This window comes from Rhinopithecus bieti, unplaced genomic scaffold, assembly GCF_001698545.2.
Source record: "Rhinopithecus bieti isolate Rb0 unplaced genomic scaffold, ASM169854v2 scaffold_2350, whole genome shotgun sequence".
Lineage (NCBI taxonomy): Eukaryota > Metazoa > Chordata > Mammalia > Primates > Cercopithecidae > Rhinopithecus > Rhinopithecus bieti.
The window spans coordinates 2,303,288-2,320,848 of NW_016803902.1; the positions used below are offsets into that span (position 1 = coordinate 2,303,288).

Consider the following 17,561-nt stretch of genomic DNA (forward strand, 5'->3'; position numbering starts at 1 on the left):
AGAATTTGTATAAGTCAAGAATTTAAACACAATCCAGAGGCTTTACTTGTTTGTGGAGGAAGGGGAGAGTTTGCATGGCCATGGACTCTGTTCTGGTGCAGCTGGCATACCTCCCTCACATGCCTATCAGGGAAGACTTGAGAAACTTCTTGTCAGTGACTTAGTACTAGGTAGTTTTTTCTGAGTATCTCACAAGTTAGATTTGGAAGCAGGTGCTTTGATGCCAGTAGATCTTATCATGGGCTTTATTTGGAGAATAATTTAGTGCTGCTATTAGTGAATAATAAAATTGCTAAGGCTGTGGAAATAAATGTTTGGAAGGAGAGGGTAATTTTTCTACTATTTACACCTGAAAGCTAGTTAATACTCATGGTTTTGTTTGTTTGTTTGTTTGTTTGTTTGTGCTGCGTTTCTTTGGTACATTTATACTTGTTTCAGTTTGCTGATATGGGAACATGTGATTTATATTTTTAATTCTTGAGTACCCTAAAAGTTGATATTTGAGATATTGGAAAGTTAATTTTGTTATTTCTTTACTTGTTATTAGTGGAGAGTTTCTCCTTAACTCATGTAACACTTACCTTCTTGGTTCTCTTCCTTTTGTAGCCCCAGCTTCTTGGTCAAGTTCCTTGAATTCTAGTATTCATTATCCACTCTCCCTAGGTCTCGTGAACTCCTGTTACTTATCTTTCATTTATATGCCTATGGTCTCCAAATGTATGTCTTCAACTTAGATAACCTCTTTTGAATTTCAGACCTTTGTATTCAGACATTTTTATCTGTCTCTTAAGCACTAAATGCTCCTGTTCCTTTTGAATCTCCCCATAGTTATGTCCTATTATAATATATACCGTCACAATCTGTGCTGTTACTGAAGCTAAATGCTGTCATCCTTGACCTTTTCCCCCACAGCCAGTCAGTCTCAAAGTCCTCTGAGTTCTACTTCATAAATATCCCTTGAATACGTCTCATCCTTTCCCTTCCCACAGCAATATCCTAGTTCAGATCACCTGGTTTATTTTAACGATCTCTTAATTTGTCTCAGTTTTCATCTTAGACTCTCCCATTATTCTCCACATTGCTTTCTAGGTGATTCATCTAAAATCAAAATCTAGTCATGTTGCTACCCTATGTAAAATTTTTTACTGGATTATCATTATTCTTAGAATAAAGTCCAATTTACTCATTTGGTTTACTCAGCATGTAGTCTTTGGTCTCTACTTAACTTTCTAGACTTTTGTCTATTTCTCTCTAAATTAGATTGTATATGGGCCATCCCATCTCTTGTGACCCTTTATCCACACTGCTGCTCACTTTGCCTAGAATACGCTTTCCCTCCCCACTCCCAACTCACTGGGCTTCAGTTCTTATCTTATATATTATCCCTTCTCCCCTGCCCCAGCCAAGTCTGAATTAGCTAGTTTTGCCATGAGCTCCCTTAGTACCTTGTATGCTCTCACTCTTAGTATTTATTACCTCACAAATAACTGTGCATTTCTTCCTCAAAAATTATCTAAATATAAGTTTATTGAGGGCAGTGATATGTGTCTTTAGTCTGTAAATTAGACTGGCACATACGTCTGGCACATACTTTATGCTTATAAATACTTTTCTATTAAATGAGAGTAATATGAAGTGGTCTTCTGTATAACGATAAAATCCTATTACATGATTTTCTTACATGCTACATATCTTTTAAATGATTTGTCCTTTTCTACATGTAAAGATCTAGTACCTTTTACGTTAGCACACTTTAAGTTTTAATATCAATAAATATGTTTATTTCAGGATTGTTTAATTATATGATCCTATTTTAATTCAGACCCTATCATTGGAATCCCTGTTTTAATCTTATCATCATGATAATGGGTATCTGGTTTTTTGTTTTGTTTTGTTTTGTTTTTTTGAGATGGAGTCTCGCTGTGTCTCCCAGACTGGAGTGCAATGGTGCGATCTCGGCTCACTGCAAGCTCTGCCTCCCTGGTTCACGCCATTCTCCTGCCTCAGCCTCCCGAGTAACTGGGACTACAGGTGCCCGCCACCACGCCCAGCTAATTTTTTGTATTTTAGTAGAGACAGGGTTTCACCATGTTAGCCAGGATGGTCTCGATATCATGACCTCGTGATCCACCCACCTCGGCCTCCCAAAGTGCTGGGATTACAGGCGTGAGCCACCACGCCCAGCCAATAATGGGCATCTGTTTTTAAAAGAGGCTACAAGATGAAGCATGGTTGTTTTTCCTGATCTATACCTTCATTAATCTCCCATTGCTAGTAATCCTTACTGATAGATTTGATATTTATATTTAGCCTTTAAAAATATATATTCCATAAGAAAAGGAGATAATGCTTAATTTTGGGGCATTTTATTTGTTACAGTCTACCCTGACATTTGCACTATCAGCCTTGTAGCAGTGAGTGATGTGAATAAACATGCTGATAGAATTGCTTTTTGGGATGATGTCTATGGCTTCAAGATGTCCTGCATGAAGAAAGCAGTTATTCCAGAAGCTGTTGTGGAAGTTTTAGATCCGAAGACTCTTATTTCAGAACCTTGTGGTATTAAGGTAGGTGTTTTGCCAACTTTATTTTTTATAATGGCATTGCTGTTTTTCTTAGTTCAGCATTTGAAATTAATACATTGATTTTATATGTGGGCTTTCAAAACAGTACTTTTCCCATTGTAGTCAGTCTAAAACAAATTGAGGTCATAATGTTTACCAGTTGACTATATCATCTCTCTGGAATCACTTCTGTATATATTAAAACTCCTTACACTCAGTTTTACAGTCCTTCAAATCTAACTCTGAACCAGTTAATAATTTATATTTACTTTGGCTTAATCAAGGTAAAAAGTCCTGCTGTATTATTAGTTCTGCTTCATCACCCCCTCCTAGCCTTATTTTAGCTTTTCATTTATAGCCAGATTTTTCATTCGTGTCATATGTTCCACACAGTTTAACTTCTCTCATTCAGATTTCTTCCAGTGTTTTCAGGTGAATTACATATAGTGAATTTGCCCATGAAACGAAAGCCCTACTATGTTCAGATTTCTCAGTTAATTACTTTTGTATTTTGTCAACTTATTTTTTGCCATGTTAATCTCTTGTTTTATTGTGAATTTTTCTATGTTGAATTTACATGGGTTCACTAATAACTTTACAGCAAAAAATAATACTGCTTAACTCCTTAATTTGTCTGTTTCAACTAGATAATCAAATCTAGAGCAGTATGTTCAGTGTTAGGTTCAGGATATTGTCTTTTTTTTTTTTTTTTTTTGTCTCTTGAAACAGAGTCTCGCTGTCACCCAGGCTGGAGTGCAGTGGTGCGATCTCAGCTCACTGCAATCTCTCTGCCTCCCAGGTTCAAGCGGTTCCCCTGCCTCAGCCTCCCGAGTAGTTAGGACTATAGGCATGCACCACCATGCCTGGCTAATTTTTTGTATTTTAGTAGAGATGGGGTTTCACCATGTTGGCCAGGATGGTCTCGATCTCCTGACCTTGTGATCCGCCTGTCTCGGCCTCCCAAAGTGCTGTCTTCTCTTTTTAATCATGCTGTTACTTTCTATAGCATCAATATTTCTTCTCTGTACAAAGTATTTAGTACATATTTAATTTTCTTAAATGGATACAGAATTAAAAGTTAGTATAGAGTAATAAACGTGAAGTTTCTTAACAAGAGCAGGCTGATTAAAAGTGCGTTCAGCTTTTAAGAAAAACAGTTTGCTTGATGGTTATAAGACTGTTCAGTGCTCTGGTACACTGATAGTAAAGGGTTTATTTGGGCTCTTTGGCTCAGGATAGGAGTGTACAGTTATGACCAAGTAAGCCTTAAAGTTGAGCAGAAAGAGTTGGTGGAGGTTGCTGATTTCTCTCTCTAGTGATCTCTGCTTAATGCAAAAACTACTATCAATAAATGGTTGAGATAGAAAATTTAGAACTGAAAACGAGGTGTTAAAAGTGTATGTACTCCTTTTTTTTTTTAACATTTATTTACATTTATTTAAGTAAATAGTTTGTTCTGTGTTCTCCAGTCCTCCCACAAACACATTGTGCTGTTAAAATTTTTTCTCAAATTGTTTTCAATAGTGTCTCAGGTGTGTGGTTACATTAATTGTATTCACTGGGTTATGATCTTCTCCTGACTGGTCACCTGATGACGGTCTTTACAGCACATTTCTGATTAGACTCCTGTAGTTGAAAGGTGATTCCATCCCTTCTCCAAAGTGTAACAGAGGAGAATTTGAAAAGGCAGAATGTGGAAAATAAAGATAATTTGCTATTTTTTTCTCCAGGTTGAATCTCCATAGTTTTTGCGTTTTGTTTGAATTGTGTGGTTCTCCTCATTCTAACAAAACCTATCTTAAAATACATTTACTAGACTGAATTTTAAACAAGCTGTCTTTTCATTAGCCCCTGTGTTTCTTTTTTTTTTTTTTTTTTTTTTTTTTTTTTTTTTTTTGAGACAGTCTCGGTCTGTCGCCTGCCCGGGCTGGAGTGCAGTGATCGGATCTCGGCTCACTGCAAGCTCCGCCTCCCGGGTTCACGTCATTCTCCTACCTCAGCCTCCCGAGTAGCTGGAACTACAGGCGCCGGCCACCTTGCCCTGCTAGTGTTTTGTATTTTTTTAGTAGAGACGGGGTTTCACTGGGTTAGCCAGGATGGTCTCGATCTCCTGACCTCGTGATCCGCCCGTCTCGGCCTCCCAAAGTGCTGGTATTACAGGCTTGAGCCACCGCGCCCGGCCAAGCCTGTGTTTTCAAGTTGGCAGTTCCTATAAATGTATTGACTGTTATCACACATTATTTATAGCAATTGTGGTGGGTGTACCATACACGATAGGCAAAATGTTAGGTGAAACACAGGAAAACATTTTTTATTTGGAAGTATTTATTTTAGTGTGTCAGGAAAACTTTAGCACATTAGAGCTATGATTTGATAAATACTGTTGTTTACAAAGAGTCTAAGTTAAATGAATTTAAGGAAAAATTAACAAAATGATAGTACTAGTACTCCTTAAACTTATAAATAATTCCAAAAACTAGCATGTAGTTAAAGTTTGCAAAACATTGGTTTCTAATAATCATTTGTGCATAAAAGAAGTAGTGTTTGTCTGGGTTGTTTTTGTTGTTTTGTTTTTTGGGGCTTTTTTTTTGGACTATTTTTACTAAGCTCTTTCTTCACTCCTTTTTAATGGGTAGCATATAGATTGCCATACAACATCTATCTCAGATTTGGAGTTTTCATCAGATTTTACCCTGAAAATCACAAAGACATCCATGTGCACGGTAAGCTATTTTTTTCTGCTTTTACAAATTTCACTAGCAGTGCAGTTGATTGGCAGGCTAATCAGTTTAATTACCAGGCTTGTGATAAATGAAAACGACTATTGCCTCTGACAGTCTACCATTGCCTTTGCTAGGCCATTGAACAGATCCAATTAATAGGTCAGTAAACTTCAAAAAAGTTTAATTCAGTAGAAAAGGTATTAGGAAACCCTGTTTACATAATGATTTTTCTTTATAGAGTCTTCATCATTTCCTATCACGTGATTAGTCAAGAGTACTCAACTTTATCTTTAAAGACCAAAGTTCATACCGTATTCCTCCATTTAACTCTTAACATTTAATTTAGATGGAAGATATGTTTATTTGGTAGAATATTTTATATTTATGTATGAAAAAATTATAGAATTGCTAGAGTTAACTTTCAAAAATCTCATAGTTACCTTTCTTTCAAAAATCTAATAATAAATCTAATAATAATTTAATGGTCTAATAGAAAAAAATCCTTTGGAAACGTTAGGGAGATCTGGGTTCATATGTGGTTCTACCACTTATTTCATTGTTCAAGTTACCTAAGTAATCTGTACTTCAGACTATTTAATTGCTTTAAGAAAAATGGGGATAATTATATTTCGATGACTTATTACATGCATTAATGAGATATATGTGAAAGCACCTACAATATAGCCAGAAACATTAATTATTAAAATATAAAAAATTTTCCCCTCAATTTATAAATGTTTGTTAAGATAACATTTACTGCTGTCAGGAGACTCAAATTGTTCATAAGATGTGCTCCTTTATAGTATGAATATATAGGTGGTATTAACATGAATATTTATATTATTTTAAAATACATGGTTTTAAAACTATGTCGTCAGAAGTTACCATTTTTATGGAAAACTGTATTGTCAGAATCTGTAAAATAGATTATAAGTCATGTTAACATTGAGTCCTCTGCCTGATTCTTTTAAATATTTGGTTGAGATTGATATACACAAGACTTCATGTCTTCTTTACAGTCATTTCAGTTCATTTTGATTCAGCGATTGTTTTATATTCAATAAGTTTAACAATGTACTTTGATGTTTTGAGGGCTTCTTCTTTTAGTTGAAGTTGGCTTTATAATTTTTTAAAGTTTAAATATCCAGATTCCAGATTTGTGACTTTGGAGCACTCATCAGTCATTTATTTAATTAACAAAAAGCAAAATTTGATTCTTTGTATTTCCCATGCATTTTCTAATTCTGCTTTTAGTAATTATTTTGTCAATTGAAATTAGGCTAAAGACTAACTCCTAGACTTCCCTCTGTTTTGATATTAGTAATACATGAGAGTTGAAAAAAGACCATCTTGACTGATGAAAATTGATCAATCATCTATAAAGGAATTCCTAGATATAAATGGTCATATCACCAGTATTAAGTATATATTTCACATATATATTCAGTGACTATCACATGAATCAAAATAGAGCAGATGTGAAATTCTAGTGAAGATGTCAAAAACTGTTGTGCATATTTGTGAACTCTATATAGATAGAAAAGTTTATTGACTTTCATTGAAATGTTCTTTTTTTTCTAGTTTATTGGTCAGGGTTCTTAGTTTTAGACAACTGAATTTAGATCAGTTGTTTAAACTGAGAGATTTATTAGAGGGAATACAGTAGTTTCCAGATACATTGGGAGAGCAAAAGGAACAGACTGTATTTTGAACTTCTAGAAACTTCTAGAACCACACCTTTAAACTGGCCTGCTACAGAGCTGCCTGTTTTAAATCGCCTACCAATGTAGGTTCTATTTACCCTAATTCCCCTGGCCCAGTCCGTGTTAGCCACCACTGACAACCCCACATGAATGAAACCCTTTACTACCATCCTGGTTCCTGGTCTTCTGTCCTCCCAACCCATGTAGGTCCATTTCCTCCTTTCAAATCTTCATTCAGCATATCTGCTTAGTGAATCTAGGTCATTTGGGGCCCTAGCTGTCAGTAAGTTTTGGAAAGTAGTTTTAGCTACAGTTTTATACTACAGATCTGGAGTTTCATAACACATATATGGAATTGTTTTCTATTTCCTAGTATTTAGGATAGAGTACAAGAAGGTTTGTATTAAATGAAACTGTATCTTTCAGTCATCTTAGTTTTATTCTGTATACTTAAAAGAGTAAAAAGAAACAAAACAAGAAAAAAACTGGTAAAGTCTATTTAATTCAGAGATTGTAACTGAACTTTTAATATTGAAGAATCAAAGTGTCAAGTAGTTACTTTCTGCATTTGTCCCTGTACAAAGTTCCATAAGAAAAGTGAATTTTAAGTAAACTGTTATATCTCTGTAAAGTACCTTTTATTTAGATTTGCATTTTTAGTCTCACCTTGCCTGAATTGTGTTTATGAAAAAGTTTGTTTGGAAATTAGATGAGCCTGAAGTTTGCAAAGAAGGTGGCAGGTTGGAGTGGAGTTTTAGGTGTCTAGTCACTGCTGAATAACCTAGTTCCATAATTCACCTCAGGAAGAATGTATTGTTACAAACCGTTTATTGGATGCGTGCCAGGTACTGAAGAGAAAATATTTTAGTAGTTAGCATTGAATGTTAACTCTTCTGATGTTATCCTTTCAAATTTAGTTAATATTATCAGAGGAAGATAACTTATATCAACAGTCATTGAACACTTGAATGTCAGATAATGTGCTGATCACTTTAAAAGCATTATTTAGTTCTCGTAATAACCATTTGAGATGAGTACTCATATTATTCCCATCTTACTGGTGAAGGAAAAAATTGCTATGTTTTACTTGTGAAATACAATCTCCTTACTCTTTTCTGACCTGAAAAACCTTCTTGGTGGGATTGTAGAAACTATTAAAAGAACATAGAGAAACTTTTGAATAAGATCTCAAGGGGTAGAAGAAAGCGGGCTTCGTGTTGCATTTGAAACAGATTTAACAGTGTTTATTTTTGGCAAATAATCCAGCAGTTGGAATGAAGAGGGAAAGAGAATATGTATAATCAGAATTCACTCTTCTTAGAGACAGGCCTCACAGATTCATGTGATGAAATCAGTACCGTAGTTCATCCTCTTTGTAGCAGATAGGAGGTAGATCTTTGAAGTTTTCCTTATAAGTCAGAGTAAGCTTATACTTGTTTGGTTAAGCATCTATGTTTCTTGGAAACCTCCTTCCCAGCATGCTTACTCTAACGCGAGCTTGAGCTTGACATAAGTAAGATTTTGTGGCCTTTTTTTTTTTTTTTTTGAGACGGAGTCTCGCTCTGTCGCCCGGGTTGGAGTGCAGTGGCGGGATCTCAGCTCACTGCAAGCTCCGCCTCCCGGGTTTACGCCATTCTCCTGCCTCAGCCTCCCGAGTAGCTGGGACTACAGGCGCCCGCCACCTCTCCCGGCTAGTTTTTTGTATTTTTTAGTAGAGACGGGGTTTCACCGGGTTAGCCAGGATGGTCTCGATCTCCTGACCTCGTGATCCGCCCGTCTCGGCCTCCCGAAGTGCTGGTATTACAGGCTTGAGCCACCGCGCCCGGCGGCCTATTGCTTTTATTAGGTGTTCATTATTTGTGAATCTTAACCATCCACCCATATTTACTTCGATTCTCTTGCTCTTTGAGGTGGTGTCAACTCCTTACCCTCCCTCCTACGGACCTATCCACCTGGAGCTTATTATGCAAGCATGGCCTCTTTGAATGGATTAGTTGCCCAGCTTCTGTGGGAATAATCTATAACAAAAGTATTAAAAAGGATGAGTGCCTAATTGGAACCTTGTTTCCCCTTTATAGTTAGAAGAATTAGTGAAGATATTGAAAGTTTTTTAAAAGCCTAGTAAAGGAATAAATAACTTTGGGGAATAAGAGGAAGAGATTGGACTTTTTTAGATAAAAGAAGAAAGTATCTGAATTTGTACTGCTAAGTACAAACCTTCAGATATATTAAATGCTGCTCTGGTGTTGAAACTTGAATGCTCAGCTGCTAATTAAGGTGGAGAATTTCTCTACTGTAGTTAGCCCAGTTTAAATATATGTATATGTATAACATTTTTTTTTTTTCCTTTTTTGAGACAGGGTCTCACTCTGTTGCCCAGGCTGGAGTGCAGTGGCATAATCTCAGCCTACTGCAACCTCCACCTTCTGGGTTCAAGCGATCCTCTTGGCTCAGCCTCCCTAGTAGCTGGGACTGCAGACGTGTACCACCACAGCTAATTTTTGTATTTTTAGTAGAGACAGGGTTTCACTGTGTTGGCTGTGCTGGTCTCGAGCTCCTGTCCTCAGATGATCTGCCTGCCTCAGCCTCTCAAGGTGCTGGGATTACAGGCGTGAGCCACTCTGTGCCTGGTCATACCATTTATTTATTAATGAGATTCTAAATTTGTGGCCCAATTTAAAAGTTAGAGGAAATTGGATTTTACAAAGTTACAAGATGCTAAGAACACCCCTTTTGTATTTTAATAGCATGTATGCTATAGACTGATAATACTTTTATATAGCTTCTTGATTAGAACCTTTCATGAAAAACATTTTCTTCTGCAGTCTTCTCCACCACCAAATACACACATCCCCATATGCCACAGATGAAGTTTCATGGCATTTTAATGTTTTACATTAACAGACTTTATATTTTAGGAATTTAACATGCATGTGATATTTATATGTAAATGTCTTGAATCTTGATTGCCTATAAAGATTGAAGGATACTTTTTCAATGAATACTGGTATTACATACATAGCAATTTTCTGAGCATTTCTTACTTTATTCTAGGATATTTTTGACAGTTTAGATAAAATTGTCATTGCTTTTACAATAGAGATGAACGTTTAGTTGGCTCCTGACATTTCATCTGTCATATCAGCCTCCTTAGCCAAAAATGAACAATAAAGTCAATTATTTTTGTGGAAAGTTTATAGGTGTTCAAAAGCAAAAGCGGTGAGACTATAAAATTTAGAACTCATGTTTTATCTTGTGAGTCCTAGTTTATTTATAATGTCATTTGTGTAATATTTTTACTCTGCATGCCAAGTGACATTTATATTTGCATCTGTGTGTCTATAAGCTACTTAAAGGTATAGAAAAGTATATTCGTTCATAATTGTAAGTATACATTAAATGATTTTTAGTAATGCTTATTACAGAACAAATGAGTTGTTTACCTTAAAAATGAAAATAGTTAAGATGGATTTATCAGATTACATGCTTACACACAAATACAGGTTGAGTATCCCTTATACAAAATGCTTGGGCCCAGAAGTGTTTCAGATTTAGAAATTTTTTGGATTTTGGAATATTTCCTTTTCCAGTTATGCATTCCTAATGCAAAAATCTGAAATCCAAAAGCATTTCCTTTGAGCATCATGTCATCACCCAAAGTTTTAGATTTTGGAGCAATTCAGGTTTTCAGATTATGGGTATTTGACCTGTAAAGGTTTTTATTTGATATATCACCTCTTAATAGTTTTAATACCTTAATTTCAGCATTTTTTTTCTTTTATTCTCCTTTTCTATTAGCATGGACCAGCATGACTGGTATAGCAATTTTCAGTTTGCACATTCCTTAACATGTTTATAAATGTCATTTAAGAATGTTTTCCTAGGAATTTTTCCTTGTTAAACATGTGAATTTAAAAAGAAGCAGACTTTTTTTTATACAGTCATACATCACTTAATGATGGGGATATATGTGAAGAAATGTATCATTAGGCAGTCTTGTCATTGTGCAAATATTATAGAATATACTTATAAAAACCTAGATTATATAGCCTACTATACACCTAGGCTATATGGTATAGCCTATTGCTCCTAAGTTACAAACCTGTACAGCATGTTACTATATTTACAACTATAGGCAGTTATAACACAGTGGTATTTATATATCTAAACATAGAAAAGGTACAGTAAAAATATGGTATAATTTTTTCTTCAACTTTTCAATTCTGGGGTTCATGTGCAGGATGTCCAGGTTTTTTCCATAGGTAAACGTGTGCCATGGTGGTTTGCTGTACAGATCATCCCCTCACCCAGGTAGTATGCCCAGTGTCCATTAGCTGTTCTTCCTGATGTTCTCCCTTCCTCAATCTCCTCCCTCTAAACAGGCCCTAGTATGTGTTGTTGCCTCCCCAGGTATCCATGTGTTGGCATTATTCAGCTCCCACTTATAAGTGAGAACATGTGGTGTTTGATTTTCTGTTCCTATATTTGTTTGCTGAGGATAACAACTCCCAGCTCCATCCACGGCCCTGCAAAGGACATGATCTTGTTCCTTTTTAGGGCTGCATAGTATTCCGTGGTGTATATGTATATGTACTACATTTTCTTTATCCAGTCTCCCATTAATGGGCATTTAGGTTGATTCCATATCTTTGCCATCATGAATAGTGCTGCAGTGTACATGTGCATGTATCTTTATAATATAATTATTTATATTCCGTTGGATATGTACCCAGTAATGGGATTGCTAGGTCAAATGGTAGTTCTGCCTCTGGGTCTTTGAGGAATCACCACTGTCTTCCACAATGGTTAAACTAATTTACATTTCCACCAACCGTGTAAAAGTGTTCCTCCTCTACAACCTCACCAGCATCTGTTTTACTTTTTAATAATCACCATTCTGACTGGTATAAGATGGTATTTCCTTGTGGTTTTGCGTTTCTCTAATGATCAGTAATATTGAACTTTTTTTCCATATGTTTGTTGGCCACAAGTGAAGAAGTATTCCTGTCCTTTGCCCACTTTTTAATGGTTTTTCTTGTAAATTTGCGTTAGTTCCCAGTAGATTTTGAATATTAGACCTTTGTCAGATGGATTGCAAAAATCTCCCATTGTGTAGGTTGTCTGTTCATTCTGATGATAGTTTCTTTTGCTGTGCAGAAGCTCTTTAATTAGACCCCATTTGCCAATTTTTGCTTTTGTTGCAATTGCTTTCGGCATTTTTATCATGAAATCTTTGCCCATGCCTATGTCCTTAATAGTATTACCTAGATTTTCTTCTGGGGTTTTTATAGTTTGGGGTTTTACGTTTAAGTCTTTAATCCATTTTGAGTTAATTTTTGTATATGGTGTAAGGAAGGGGTCCAGTTTTAATTTTCTGCACATGGCTAGCCAGTTCTTCCAGCACCACTTTATAGAGACTCCTTTCCCCTTCGCATGTTTTTATCAGATTTTTTGACGATCAGATGATTGTAAGTGTGAAGTCTTATTTCTGAGCTCTCCATTCTGTTCCATTGGTCTATGTGTCTGTCCTTGTACCAGTACCATGCTGTTTTGGTTACTATAGCCATGTACTATAGTTTGCAGTTGGGTAGCATGATGCCGCCAGCTTTGTTCTTTTTGCTTAGGATCATCTTCACTATTCAGGCTTTTTGGTTCCACATGAATTTTAAAATAGTTTTTCTAATTCTGTGAAGAATGTCAATGGTAGTTTAATGGGAATAGCATTGAACCTGTACATTACTTTGGGAAGTATGGCCATTTTCACAATATTGATTCTTCCTATCCCTGAGCATGGAATGTTTTTCCATTTGTTTGTGACCTCTCTTATTTCCTTGTGCAGTGGTTTGCAGTTCTCCTTGAAGAGGTCTTTGAGTTTCCTTGTTAGTGATATTCCTAGCTATTTTTTGTAGCAATTGTGAATGGGAGTTCATTCATGATTTGGCTCTCTGCTTGCCTGTTGTTGGTGTATAGGAATGCTAGTGATTTTTTGCTCGTTGATTTTGTATCCTGAGACTTTGCTGAAGTTGCTTATCAGCTTAAGCTTTTGGGCTGAGATGATGGAGTTTTCTAGATACAGGATCATGTCATCTGCAAACAAAGATAATTTGACTTCCTCTCTTCCTATTTAAATATGCTATATTTCTTTCTCTTGCCTGATTACCCTGGCCAGGACTCCCAATACTATGTTGAATAGGAGTAGTGAGAGAGGGCATCCTTGTCTTGTGCTTGTTTTCAAGGGGAATGCTTCCAGCTGTTGCCCACTCAGTATGATATTGGCTGTGGGTTTGTCATAAATAGCTTATTATTTTGAGATATGTTCCACCAATACCTAGTTTATTTAGAGTGTTTAACATGAAGGGATGTTGAATTTTACTGAAGGCTTTTTCTGCATCTATTGAGATAATTGTGTGGTTTTTGTCATTGGTTGTGTTTTTGTGATGAATCACATTTATTGATTCCATATGTTCAACCAACTTTGCCTCCCAAGGATGAAGCCAACTTATTTGTGGTGGATAAGCTTTTTGATGTGCTGCTGAGTTCAGTTTGCCAGTATTTTGTTGAGGATTTTTGCATTGATGTTCATCAAGGATATTGGCCTGAAGTTTTCTTTTGTTGTTGTAGCTCTTCCAGGTTTTGGTATCAGGGTGATGCTGGCCTCATAGAACGAGTTAGGGAGGAGTCCCTCCTTTTCAATTTTCAATTATTTTGAATGGTTTCAGTAGAAGTAGAAGTGGTACCAGCTCCTCTTTGTACCTCTGGTAGAATTAGAATTCAGCTGTGAATCTATCTGGTCCTGGGCTTTTTTTTTTGTTGGTGGGAGGATGGGGCGTTGATAGGCTATTTATCACCACCTCAATTTCAGAGCTCATTATTGGTCTGTTCAGGGATTCAATTTCTTCCTGGCTCAGTCTTGGGAGGGTGTATATGCCAGGAATTTATCCATTTCTTCTAGGTTTTCTAGTTTACATACAGGTTTTTATAGTATTCTTTGATGGTTGGTTGTATTTCTGTGGAGACCATGGTAATTAATATTCCTTTACCATTCCTGATTGTATTTATTAGATTCTTCTATTCTTTATTATCTAGCTAGCAGTCTATTGTATTAATTTTTTCAAAAAACCAGCTCCTGGATTCATTGATGTTTTGAAGAGTTTTTTGTGTCTCCAGTTCTGCTCTAATCTTGGTTATTTCTTGCCTTCTGCTGGGTTGGGGTTTGTTTGCTTTTGGTTCTCTAGTGCTTTTAGTTGTGATGTTAGGATGTCGATTTAAGAACTTTCTAGCTTTTTGATGTGGGCATTTAGTGCTATATATTTCCCTCTTAAAACTGCATTAGCTGCATCACAGTGATATCTGGTATGTTGTCTCTTTGTTCTCACTAGTTTCAAAGAACTCCTTGCTTTCTGCCTTAATTCCACTTATTTACCCAGGAGTTATTAAGCAGCAGGTTGTTTAATTTCCATGTAGTTGTGTGGTTTTAAGTGAATTTAATTGTGCTGAAGTCTGAGAGACTGTTCTATCAGTTCTTTTGCATTTGCTGAGGAGTGTTTTACTTCTGGTTAACAGCTCCTGTAATGTTTTATCATGATTCTTAGCTTCTTTACATTGGGTTACAACATGCTCCTTTAGCTCAGCAAAGTTCGTTATTACCCACCTTCTGAAGCCTACTACTTCTGTCAATTCAGCCATCTCAGCCTCAGCCCAGTTCTGTGTCCTTGCTGGAGAGGTGTTGCAGTCATTTGGAGGAAATGAGGCACTGGTTTATTGAGTTTTTAGCATTTTTGTGTTGATCCTTTCTCATCTTTGAGGTTGTTAACCTTTGAATGGGGTTTTGTTCAGGTTTTTCATTGATGTTGTTTTCTGTTTTTAACAGTAGGGCTGCTGTGGGTCTATTCCAGGCCCTAGTTACCTCAGTTTCTCTCATACCAAGTGTCATACAGGGTTTGACCAGTGAAGGCTGCAAAACAGCAAAGATGGCAGCCTGCTCCTTCCTCTGGAAGCCCCATCCCTGCAGGGTACTGACCTGTTCCCAGCCTGAACTGCACCCCTAGGAGGTGGCTAGAGACCCCTGTTGGGAGGTCTCACCCAGGTAGACGGAATGGGATCAGGAATCCGCTTAAAGAAGAAGTCTGGCTCCTTTTTGGTAGTGCAGCTGCACAGTGTTGTGCGAGACCATTCCTTGTCCAGACTATCTGGACTCTCCAAAGCCGGCAGGCTGGAATAATCAAGTTGACAGAACTGCAGAGATGGCAGCCACCCCTCCCCCTGGGAATTTGGTCCTTCTCAGGCAAACCTGACTGGAATTCCAAGCCAGTGGGGCCCACAGAATGACACTACTTGCTTCCCAGATTCAGTTCCCCTCCTAAGAGTATGTAGGGACAGATCTCTGGCCTTGCCAGGAATCCTGGAGCCAAAGTATGCAAAACTCCTGAGTCTCTGTGTATGGCCCAGCAGCTGCTCTGCCAGGACTCTGTACAGGTCTGTGTATTGGACCTGTATATGTACAGGTTTTTATAGTATTCTTTGATGGTTGTTTGTATTTCTGTGGAGACTATGCTCAATACAGGTCTGTGTATTGATCCTGGTGGTGTGGCTTACAAAGGGATCTCCTAGGTGCAAAGATCCATGGGAGAGGTGTGGTTTCCTGGGCAGGATCGCACAGTCAGTCACCACTTCCCTTGACTGGGACTGAGTGTTCCTTTGGCTTTGTGCTGTTAGAATGCTTGTTCTTCAGTCCTGCAAGGAAAAAATCAGCATTTAGACAAAGTTCTCTCAGCAAGGCAATTTTACTTTCTGCAAAACGGGCGCTCCTTGCGGATAGAACAATGGCAAGAGCACACTTGAACAAAAGAGGGAAGCAATTCATGCATTTTACGCAGCTTGTCTTTGCTGCTATGTCTTGTTTACATTGGCTGGAGCCAGACCTCACAATCTAAACTAAAACCTAACTGGATAATAATTTAAAACTTTTCTAAATAGGTGAAAGCAATGGAAGGACAAAGGAAAAGAGGAAGTTGTTTACTAAAGGACTTAGAAAAGTAATAACATTCTTAAGGCTGCGAGCTGGGACATGCCTGTGAGCACGTCTAGCACAACTATCTTGGTTAAGGTACAAGGACATAGAATGTACTACTTGCCTGTGAGCTACTTAGGATAGGGCTTAACAAAGAGTTATTAGCACAAAGCAAGGAGGTTTGAACAAAGTTAGTCTTTAAAAGAAATTATTTCTAACATTTATGATTATTATTATCCTTTAACAAGAAGGGAAACCTTGAAGAGGAAATGTTACTTTCTACAGTGCTGCTCCCGGTTGGGCCGTCACCCCACCCTGCTTTTCTTCTGTTTCTGTGGGTTGAGCTGTTTGCCCAGTCAGTCCCAATACGACAACCTGGATACTTCAGTTGAAGGTCCTGAATTAATTTGCTGCTTTCATTTGCTGAGTGCTGCAGACTGCAGCTGCTTCTAATTGGCCATCTTGGCCCCCTTAGTATTATAATCTTATGGGACCACCATTGTATATGCAGTCATTGACTGAAACATTGATATGTGGCACATGACTCTGTTTTTACTTAAAAACCTCTTAAAGTCCTTTATTTTGGATTCTATCAAACTTCATAAATTTGAGTAGTGTCATGAGAGATATTTAATGTCTTTTTATTTCTTTTGAGACGGAGTCTAGCTCTGTCTCCTGGGCTGGAGTGCAGAGGTGCGATCTCTGCTCACTGCCACCTCCACCTCCCAGGCTCAAGGAATTCTCCTGCCTCAGCCTCCCAGTTGCTGAGATTACAGGCACATGCCACCATGCCTGGCTAATTTTTGTATTTTAGTAGAGATGGGATTTCACCATGTTGGCCAGGCTGGTCTCGAATTCCAGACTTCAGGTGATCCGCCCACCTCAGCCTCCCAAAGTGCTGGGATTACAGGCGTGAGCCACCGCGCCCGCCTATTTAATGTCTTTTTAATAACCTTTTAAATCTTTACATTCACAGATTTAAACAAATATTAAATGCTGACTATGTGCCAAGTACTTGTCTATAAAGCAGGCACATAAAAACAAACAAAACATGGCCGGGCACTGTGACTCACACCTGTAATCCTAGCACTTTGGGAGGCCGAGGCGAGTGAATCACCCGAGGCCAAGAGCTCGAGATCAGCCTGGCCAACATGGTGAAATCTCATGTCTACTAAAAATACAAAAAAATTAGCCGGGCGTGGTGGCAGGCGCCTGTAATCCCAGCTACTCGGAAGGCTGAGGCAGAAGAATTGCTTGAACCCAGGAGGCAGAGGTTGTGGTGAGTGGAGATCGCCCCATTGCACTCCAGTCTGTGCAATAGAGCAAAAACTCCATCTCAAAAACAAAACAAAACATATTCTCTGCCCTGGAAAGGCACTTAAATGAAAGGAGGCAAGTACTGTGAACATTTTAATATGAATGTAAAGATTTAAATATAGAGATATACAGAGTCTCTGGGTTTCTGGAGGAAAAATGTAGTTAATAAATTTTACAGCCAACATTCCATGAGGAAGTGAAAAACTTTGCCCCTCCCAAAATAAAGGAAAAGCTTGAAGTATGG

At 37.6% G+C, this 17,561-nt stretch overlaps 1 protein-coding gene across 1 annotated transcript in view; it reads left to right on the top strand.

Annotated features, from left to right (window-relative positions):
• The window catches only part of PRMT3 (protein arginine methyltransferase 3), a 139,775-nt gene that overhangs the window by 88,187 nt on the left and 34,027 nt on the right, over positions 1 to 17,561 (top strand). The window contains 2 exon segments of the mRNA XM_017858381.1: positions 2,380 to 2,567; positions 5,201 to 5,287. Of these exon segments, the coding sequence (XP_017713870.1) occupies positions 2,380 to 2,567; positions 5,201 to 5,287 (275 nt within the window).